This window comes from Cornus florida, unplaced genomic scaffold, assembly GCF_030987335.1.
Source record: "Cornus florida cultivar Cherokee Brave unplaced genomic scaffold, ASM3098733v1 CherokeeBrave_3.0.0_Hap2_Chr04, whole genome shotgun sequence".
Classification (NCBI taxonomy): Eukaryota; Viridiplantae; Streptophyta; class Magnoliopsida; order Cornales; family Cornaceae; genus Cornus; species Cornus florida.
In genome coordinates this window covers 91314120-91324807 of record NW_026775574.1, presented here as the reverse complement: position 1 = coordinate 91324807, position 10688 = coordinate 91314120, and the positions used below count along the sequence as shown (strand labels likewise).

General features: G+C 34.7%; 1 protein-coding gene across 3 annotated transcripts; it reads left to right on the top strand.

Annotated features, from left to right (window-relative positions):
* The first annotated feature begins 5307 nt into the window (after positions 1-5307).
* Positions 5308-10228, top strand: LOC132303894 (mitochondrial pyruvate carrier 1). 3 transcript variants are annotated; one of them, XM_059801338.1, is made up of 5 exons: positions 5308-5436; positions 8634-8752; positions 8881-8935; positions 9048-9183; positions 10022-10228. In XM_059801338.1, exons 2-5 carry the CDS (start codon positions 8660-8662, stop codon positions 10059-10061), a joined length of 324 nt encoding a protein of 107 aa, XP_059657321.1. In that variant the 5' UTR covers positions 5308-5436; positions 8634-8659; the 3' UTR covers positions 10062-10228. The 3 variants fall into 3 exon arrangements, with proteins under 3 accessions (XP_059657321.1, XP_059657323.1, XP_059657322.1); XM_059801340.1 differs by lacking the exon at positions 10022-10228 and adding an exon at positions 9360-10010; XM_059801339.1 differs by lacking the exon at positions 5308-5436 and adding an exon at positions 5775-8404.
* Positions 10229-10688: the final 460 nt, after the last annotated feature.

The following is a 10688-nucleotide window of genomic DNA, read 5'->3' as shown; positions in this document are numbered from 1 at the left end:
CAAGCCATGGGAGAGGGAATTTTATATTAGTGGCTTATACGAATATCAATCAAAAGGGTTGTTCCCATAGAATCCGAATATATTTACTAATTCAGTTTCAGTGACTCCATGCAAGTACAGAGATCAGTATTAGAAATGTACCTTTCTCCTCAATATATTCAAGCTTGGTGTGGCCTTTTTCCAAGTCAATAGTGCACTGCTTAACAGGTCTTGCATATCTTGAAGTATAGTAATTGACTCCAATAAAATCGTAGGCACCTTTCACTATTTTTTTCTCCTCTTTGGAGAATTCAGGAAGTCCATGCACCCACTCCTTCATTGCAGCAGGATAATCACCGTAACACAACGGATCTATGTACCTAATTTACCATAAAGACATAAAGAAAAACAGCATCATGTGAATATATTATAGTGAACATGTTATTATTTTCATTGCTTTTCTTTTTTATTTTAACTGAAATGCATATTTTAACTGAAATGCATAAATTACCATCCTACTTTTTATTTTAACTGAAATACATAAATTACCATCCTACAACGAAGTCTGCAGCAGTCTTTGCAGCATCATGATCCATAGGGTCCGTCGTGTGTGGCTCAAACCACTTGCATACCAATGAAAGTCCGATTTCTCCACCTTGTGTGGCCTAAGATACAACAAACCGAACAATACTAAAATGCACAAATCTACCAAAATAAGCTATAATCTACGGATTGAAAAGAAAAATAACCCATAAAAACTTGCAATTCCGATAGCCTCATTGTTGTCGAATAATTATTACCTTGTACTTCTCTCTGTAGGCCTTTGTAGCAGCAGCATGGGCTAATATGATGTTATGTGTCGCAATATATGGAGCCATCGGATCATTCTTCTTTTCCTGAGGCAGATCCATCTTAAATCTATATGCACCATAAACAAATGGTTCATTGATTGTAGTCCAATGCTTAACTCGATCACCAAAATTTTCAAAACAAAGCTCGGCATAGTCTTTGAAATCATTTCTGAATGCATATATGGACCTAAAACTGTTTTCTTAGGGAGCCTTTTGGCTTCTAATTAATTAAAACTAAGCAGAATGCTTACACAATCTTCTTGTCTAAGAAGCCATTATATGATTCTTGCAGAGCTACTGGTGGGTCGAAGTTAGGGGTGGCAATATGGGTTAAGAACTATCAATCCGTCCATATCTACGCGCTTTTTAATGGTTATGGGTGAACCATATTTAATTAAGGGTTAAAATGGGTTGAATAATTTTTAACCACTTAATTTGAGGGTCAAGATGGGTTGAATATGTTTAACCGTATTCGACCCATATTTCACGCATCACATAATACACACACAACACACATCATTCTATATTGTACTCAACTCATTGCTCTCTTTAAAATTTTCTCACTCACAATCTTCTCCCCATAAAATTTCTCTCTCATCAATACCCTCTCTCTAAGTTTCTCTCTCTCAAAAGTTCTTCAAAAAAAAATAATTAATTAAAAAATTAAAATTAAAATAAAAAAATAAAAAATAAAGAACAGTGAACGGCGGGAAGAGTTGAAGGCCGACGCCGGAGCCTGCGGCTTTGGATGTGGATAGGAACGGTGGCCGGCTGTGGGTATTGCCGGTCTTCTGTGATCTGAGTTCGGCCAAGATAGATCCGGTGAAGAAGAGGAGGTGAAGGGAGGAGGAGAGAGGTTGGGATTTGCAGGGAGAGGATGGGATTTGGTTGAGGGAAATTGAGGCGGCAGATCAGATCGGTGGTGGCAGAGATCGGCTTCGACACGGAGTCGCCATGGCAGAGATCTTATCTCTGTTGTTTGCTCAACTCGGTAGAGAAGATCGGCGGCGGCAAGGAGTCGAGATCTGTGGCGGCGATGGCAGAAATCGGCTTCGGCTAGGCAGATGAGATCGATGATGACGGCAGCAGAGATCCGTGGTGGCACCGGCGATTTCGGCCTCTGATGGCGGCAGTGCTCAGATGCTATCGGCTGTGATGGACGTTGTTTGGTGCAGCGGCGGTGACGGCTACGAGATGGTGATGGGCAAGTCTGTAGAATTTGACGTGGCAATTCCAAATAAAAAAGAAAATTAAAACCTTATAAAAAAAAATTTAAAAATTAAAAATTAAAAGTCTCTTACTACATCTTCCAAATAAAAATCTTCACAAATTATAAATTTTTGTATGTGCACGCGTGAAAAATTTCTCTTCAAAATCATTATCATCTATCTAATCACATTGAATTTAGTTTTCAAAAATCTAATTATGAGAAATAAATATTGCAGAGAGCAGGTCGGTGGGTGGGGTTTTAAGAGAAAAGGAGCATCAGACATGCTCCGGTTTCGACTAGTTCTGCAACACCGGCAAAGGCATCAAAAATGTTTCCATCATGTTTAAATAAAAAAATTAAAAATAATAATTAATGAGTCCACGGGTCATAATGAGTTGACCCTATCCGTTTTCAACCCGCCTATTTTTACCCATTCTTAATGGGTTGAATATGGATCTTAACCCTATGTTAACCCGTTCATTTTCAACCCAACCCAAACCCAATCCAATCCAACCCGTCCATTTATCACCCCTAGTCGAAGTGAAATAATGTCATAAGAAGCAATTTTATTAAAATTGAAGAGTTAAAACAAGTTAATCAAGAAAATGTAAAATCAAACAATCTCGCAATAATCATCAGCAGACCACATTAAAATGGACACGTTCTTACCATTTCTGAGTAGCTCATCTATAAACCTGTTGTAGAAATCTATAACTTCTTGGTTTATTCCATCTTTAATGGTTCCCTCTGCATTTTAGAACGACATTACCAACAAAATCATGAAATTTTTTGTATTATTTTTTCTTTTGAAATAACAAATTAAGATGATCGATATTCGTGGATGTGTAAGGTAGTAGATTGTTAGGGATATCACTTTAGAGAGAGAGAGAATAGGATGAGCATACTTGGTAAAATTCGAGGCCAAGCAATGGAGAATCTGTAAGAATCCATTCCCATGGCCTTCAACAGCTTCACATCATGCTGCATATCACAACAATAGCATTATTTGTGATTACAGCATGTCATCACAATTCACAACTTAGGCATCAACACACAAAATCATGGTTAAGTAATTAACTTAACATATGTACTCCAGCATTTTACAACTCATGTTTCAACTATAACATGGCCTCATTGCTATCTTATTTATTTTAATCCTCATTCTTTCTACAGGCTATATAATATAGACTAGAAATTATCAATATCAAAGGACTTGACTAGTTTCAAGTAGAATCACAATTCACAAATACATATATATTCACAAATATAATAGTTTAATCCTCCTTTTTTATTATTATTATTTTTTTTTGCAGGCTATATAATATATACTAGACAGAACAAATATCAGAGGACTTGACTAGAATCAAGTAGAATCACAATTCACAAATACACACACATGAATATACACAAATATATAATTTTAGTCCTTTTATTTAATGCAAATCTACTTACACGGTTGTATGAATCAACTGCTTTCATGCCCTTGTGGGCTTCAATCATGAAGTCCCAAGTGCTCTTTCCTCTCCCTCCTTCATTGCCAGCTCCTTCAGTCTGTAGCACCAAACAGTTAAACCATTCCATAAATGATGTATGAATGTGTTTCCACACACACACACACACACACACACAAAATGGTGGGAGTGAGAGAAACCTGAAGAGCAGAAGTGGAGGCACCAAACTTGAAATCAAGAGGGAAGTCATCCCTTGTTAGGTCATGTGTTGTCGAAGAGGGCGAGAGCTTGACATCGCTACGAGTATCAATTAGGGTTGTATGAGGTTTGATCTCTCCTTTCAAGCATTTCACAGTGAGATGGTGATGATAACCCCTCTTAATAGAAGGCACTCTCACCTGTCCACCAACAAGGACCTTGTTCTCATTACCAAAGGGAGATAATGGAGGAAAACCACTACATTTGAACAAAGAAGCAGCATCAAGAAGAGCCATTTTTTTTCAGAGGACATAGAAAGAAGCAAGAAAAGGCTTGTGCTTGAACTCTCTCACTTAAGAAGGTTGCTATTTATAGAGAGAGAGGGTGGATGTCATCAAATATTTTATACACACACACACACACACACACACACATACATATGTAGATGATAAATATGATGAAATTGACATCATATGTGTTATTAGTTCTCAATAGGCTTCATTTTTAATGTTAGTCACTACTTCCCATTTGCTGCATAGATAAAGAGACAAGTGACATATTTTATGTTTGCTATCTTCTTATTTGTTAAAAAAAAAAAAAAAAATACCTTTATTTATACATATATATATATGTATGTATGTGTTTGTGTGTCTCTGTGAAATTGCTATAAATATATGGAAAATAATTTTATATTCACAAACTACTTACCAAAAAAGAAAATGTTTATAGTTACATGAATGCTTTTGAAATAAGAATCTAATGAGCATTGATTTGCGTTGGATGATAAGAAAACTAATAATTGACTATTTGCATATATATATATATATTTTTTTAAGGAATTATGTTTGCATAATTACTTGGAGATCCAATTATAATATGGACACCAAAATAAATAAACTAACTCTGTGCAGAACCATTGTGATTGATCCAACTGAAGATCTTCTACATTAATATGATCGATTTCCCAACTCCCTAATCTTCTCAATCAATGCAATGAATGGATGTACACCAGAAATTGTGGATCATTGGTCAATAGTGTCTGCTAGCTAACTCAATTTTCTATTTATTGGAGCTTGTGAGTCTCTTTTAAAAAATATATTGTTGGAGATACTTCATTAACTTAAGTAATATATAAAAAAATATACAAGATTATTCAAGTACAAAATTAAAAAATATATTAAATGATTTATTCGACTTTTTAAGCATCTTAAAAATTATTTCAATTAAAAAACTCATAAATATTGTCACTTCTTTGTTAACATTACTGTTAAAGGTAAAACTAGGACAAATTTTATTTTATTTTTTAAAAAGATGCATCCACTATACAAAATGTAACAATGTTAGCTTTTGCCATTTAATTTTGTTTTCACGAATTTTACAACAAAAATACAAAACAAAAATAATTGTAAACATGTTAATTTTGTTCAAATGAGTTCTGAAAAAAAAAAAAAAAAAAAAAAAAAACACCTTTTAAACTAAATTACTATTATTTTGAAGATAGATTAAAGTTTTTAGAAAAAAAAATTAAATGGTAAAGTTGAAATTTTAAAACTAATATATAGAAATATTTATTGAATAAACTTTTTAAAGCTTCACCGGATTTTAATAAAACTTATTAATAATTTTCTAATTGCTTTGCCAGGGTTAAAAATAATATCGCAGCATTTCGTATTGTAGAAAGTTTGGGCCTTTCTGAATATAATCAGAGTCATCTCCAAACTTTTCCGGGCACCGATCTCCGTTAACGGTGAGACCTTCTCTATATATACACACACAGTTATACACACATTTTTATATGTATACACACGCACACACGATAATAATGATATACAAGTATGATGATTATTGAACGGATCTGATGTTGTCACTTATTTGTGCTGTTGACTCGGAATTAGGGTTGAATTAGCAAATGAAAATTTTAGTTCAGACCTTTATTGATAACTTTGGTAGATTTTTCATGAGTTTATGATTTCTTTCAACATTTGATCATTCGTTTTACTTGTTACGATTCGAGCCCTTGCTATCACTTTTGAAAGCAAAATTTTGCTTTGTCGTTAATATGTATATATATATATTGCTTGTTTACTTGTTAGATAAATATCGATCGTCAATATCATATGATTCTAAGTATATGTGCAGTTTGCTTATTGCATAGCAACACAACAGCAAATGTAATTTGCCCACACAACAAATTGGCCTTTCGCCTTCATTTATTTATTTTTTTTTTTTGGGGAAACTTTGCTCCGGTACAAAATTGAGAAAATTAAAGGGTTAAATTGAAATATTTCTGTTTTTATTTCTTTAAATTTTTTTCCTGAGTATATTTTGATAGTTTTATGCATTTTTGTTGCATGTTCACTTATCATAGACATTTTTCTCCATAAACAACTTATAATTGATATTGATAGAAAATAATTGGTATTTGAAGTCATGTTCAGTGGGTTTTTTTTTTTTTTGAAGAAAAGAAAAGAATTCTAGAATTGTTGGTGTAAGAGGCTTGTTTATGTTGTATAAGTAAAGATAGACTTTGGGAATGCACAGGGTAGGTGAGCTAAGATTGAAGAGTGTAGAGTGAGAACGGGTGCTAGAGTGGCAATTTCTTAAAAATATGTGGTTCTGAGCGCCTTCAAAGCTATGTACTATGTACATGTTTATTTACATACTAAAACAATAATTCAGACACGATTGAAACAAATACCATAAACAGCTTAGTGGTTCTTTGAGGTGGTGGTCAGCCACTGGTAATTGGTATTTGGTTCAATCCTCTCCAACAAAACAACAATTTTCAGCTACATGTGCACGCTGTAAGTCCCATGCTTCTAAGTTAGAGTATTCAACTTGACTCTGAAAAGCACAAAGAAAAACTCATTTACTGCCTATTCTTGGTTAGCTTGCTCACATTCAAGAGTCTGACCTAGTTGAATTGCATTGTGCCTCAATTTTTGCTTCTGATGCTATAATCCAGAAATTAGAGAGGTCAGAGGAGTTTGCCCCTCTATCCATGGATTGAGTATCCTAGTAGGTGATTTGAGTCAACGACTTCAACTCTAAACTAAAAATCAGTTGGTGGATTCTTAGTGTAAATCCTTCCACCCACCCCCCCTCTCAATCCAAATAAATAAATAAATAATAAAATCACAATTAGACTCATAGACTGTTATTTAAACATAGTCCCTACAAATGTCCCATATCACCTTTGTAAATTTAGTCTTCAAGTTTTGTCTTGTTGTCATGCTTGTTCTAATGTTAATACATATACTTGATTTTGTATAATGTGCCTCAAAAAGAAGAAACAAATTGGACAAATTTCTAGAGTAGAACTTCTGATTTAGCATATTATGCTTGCATTACATATTCTTTCTTATACCTTATATTATATATTTGGAGAGTGGAAACTGAAAGCCAATTTGGTGCTACATTTTTTGCTTCTTAATGCGCCTCTCTCTCTCTAGATTTAGATGTTACTAACATGAAGATCTAATTCACAAATCTCAAGGAATGTATGCAAACTTTTATTTTGAAAGTTTGATCGTTCATTCAAGTTATGATTTGTGTTTGTTTGTCATGAATAATGTTGATGTTACTTTGATTGCTTTGGTATTCTAACACTCAATTTTGGGGATGTGTTTAAAGGAAAGTTTCATTTCTTTGGCGTCCTTTTAGTTTCTTGAAATTTGAAAACAATTTGATGCGCTTAATCATGAAAAGTACTTTTGGATGAATCAGAAGATCAAGAGAAATAATTATGGAGGCATCAAGAGCTGTAGAGTGGTGTAAGGTGTGAAATAAATACTACTTTATTTGAAATTCGGAAGCTTCAAGGGCTGTTGGGTGTGAAATTTACGTAGGACTTGTTTTGCTTACTAAAATGTACTACTGGATTAATTACATGATGGAGAGGAAGAAATAAGTTACTTTTTTAGCACAGGCTGGAATGTCTCTTTTGCCTAAGCAATACAACAGTTGACTGGCATGTTCATTTTCATTATATATAACGTCGGCTTTGTAGAGGTCCCACTATTTACCCTATGTTTTTCTTTTATATACGGCAGAAAGCTACAGAGATCTTTGATCTACGTAGTTCTTAAGTGTTTAACTTCATTTAATATATTTTCATCGCCCTTTCTCAAGTTTGCCTTCTTTTATTAGACTTAAAGAAAACTATGAGACCGAAACTGAGACTCTAATTTGAGTTGTGCTAGGCCGTCATCTAGACCTAGAGGGGGATTAATAGGTCCTACTAGAATATTATGGTATTTTAACTAATTTCTTAAATCGAAGTATGAAACTGAAATTGAAAACTATAACTAACACAAATATTATCAATCATCATGGTGTTTGTCATGTATGCAATAAAACGGTAAATAAAGATATTATATACCACATTTTACATGGAAAGCCCAAATGGGAAAAGTCATGGGACACAGTCAGGCAGAAAGAGGTTACAGACCGAGTTACCAGAATCTAATACCAAGAATCACCAGTCACTCTTGATTCAGACTTACACAAGACCAATACCAGATATTCCAGCAGCTGATTCGTCCACAGAGTTCTTTCCTCACGAACTCTACTTCTTAACTGGATTTTCTATCTCCTTTCCACTAACGTCCTACAGTGTGCATAAATTTATTGTTGAACTCCTTTAACCATGAGAACTGAATCTTCAACAACCTATGGACCCACTCGCGTATGATGATGGATGCAAAACAACCTATGTAAGATTATCTTTTAGCCCTTGCACTTGAATTCCATATCTTTCCTTGGACAAGGTACTAACTTAACTGCCTTGACTGACTAAAATAAATGAATATATATATACTCTAAGTTTTGATCACAAAATTTCCAACCTAAATTCCATGCCCTAACAAACTTCTATTTGCTTTTGTACATTTGATGTTGTATTTATTTCTTTTTGTGTCTGAATTTTTCTTACAACCGTTGCAGAGGCATTTGAGCAGCAGTAGTAATATATGGCTTCCTTCCGAGCATTCTTGAACAGTCCAGTTGGCCCCAAAACAACTCACTTTTGGGGTCCCGTAGCCAACTGGGGATTCGTTGCTGCGGTAGGCTTTACTACTATTAATTGATATTTTCACTTATTGCGTAGCCATTTACTGTAGATTTCACAAACTTCAAATTGGGCACTCTAAATGAATTTTTTATTTCAAATTATAATTGGTGGATTTGGCAGGGATTGGTGGATATGCAGAAACCCCCAGAAATGATATCTGGCAACATGACTGCAGGTTGTTTTCTACCTTTGCTAAGACTTTTTAATAATATTTGGTTTGAAAAAAAAATAAAGACAATACCTTAATAAGATTCTTGAGATACTAAGTATCTTATATTGTGCTGCAGCAATGTGCGTATATTCGGCCTTGTTCATGAGATTTGCATGGATGGTGCAGCCTCGCAACTATTTACTTTTAGCTTGCCATGTCTCAAATGAGTCAGTGCAGCTCTATCAACTCTCCCGTTGGGCAAAGGGTCAGGGGTAAGTAATTGAGGATGTTATTTCTATTGCATGTTTACGTGGTTTCCCAAGCTGATTTTATTCCATGGTTACGGTCACCCTTCTATTTATGCCTTCTCCAAATTTAGATTGCTGTTCAAATTAGTGAAGCTATTTCAGTCTACTTCGATCTAACAAAACGGAATCACGCTCTGTAGGATTTGAACCTACCACATTGGGTTTTGAAATGCTTCTTTCAATGACGGTGATAGATCAAATGTAGGCACCCCCTGGCATGCCCCCAATCCAGAATTCCCAAACTAAGCCTCACTTCTGCACGAGACAATGCCAGGGCAATATGATGCTCTCACATTACAGCAAAGTTGATTGCAAACAGTCCAATGGTTAGACTAAGTAAAATTGTTTGCCTGTCAGTGGGTCAGTTTGTCAATTAGACTGAGTTGCTAAGATTGGAAGCAGCCAGTTATTAATGCTCAACCTGTCTTGGGCACTGCAGCGAGTTTTCCGGGATTCATGGGAAGGGTATGAATGGAGAAAAATGCAAATAACAGAATCTCTTTTATTATTTATGCATTTTTAGAATTTTATACTTTTATGTATGTCTTTGACATTTTAGAGCATCTCCTTGTGTTAATTGAGATGTTTATATAGTGATATATTCCTACTGCTAAATTAGCAGGTACCTTCGAACGTCACCTAAATCTGCATTCGTAGCACACTTTTTTAATTCGTGTATAGAGATCAAGAAACTGCCCCTTTGGAACTCTTAAAACAGTTTCAATTAACTATTTAACTATTGTGTACATGCGTAAATATTTTCCCTAGAGATGCATTAATACCCTCGCGTACTTAATCATAGGTACTTGCAACAGAAGAAAGAAGAAGGTGCATCTCAGTAACTCGGTGTTGCTTCTCTTCTACCCTGGTTTCGGTATTTTTGTGGTGGTTGCTAACTTGCTACAGATTCTGTAGGAACTCTTAAAACAGTTTGTATCTGATTTAAGTTCTGAGTGCTTGCATAACTTAGCACATCAATTTTAAGTATCATTTTGTTGTTTGTATTGCACTAATTATGTCAGAATCAAATATTAAACACGATATACCTGCAAAAGGTTGAAGGGATTTAGCGATAAGATAGAGAATTATTCACCTTGAAGAAAGCATGCATAAGAGAGTATATAAGTCGTATATTATCAATATGTGCAAGTAGTGTATAAATTTATTTTGGATAAATTACTTTTTTTGCTTTCCTTTTCTTCAAGTAAAATTATAGACTTCCCCCTATGTATTCAATAATCCCACTCCCGTTAGACCTTATAGTTGAGTGTTTGGAAGTTTGTGATGTTACTAATTTGTTCTCCCAGGTAAATAGTTTTTTTCTATTACCTTTATACACATTCAAGAGTGAATACAACACCTTGTAAGTACAATATATGGTATTCACTGCAAATGGTCGAGCCCTAAATAAAGCGGGGGCGGCCAAATCTAACCCACGCGGCGCGTGGCGGGGTGGGGTGGGAGTGAGA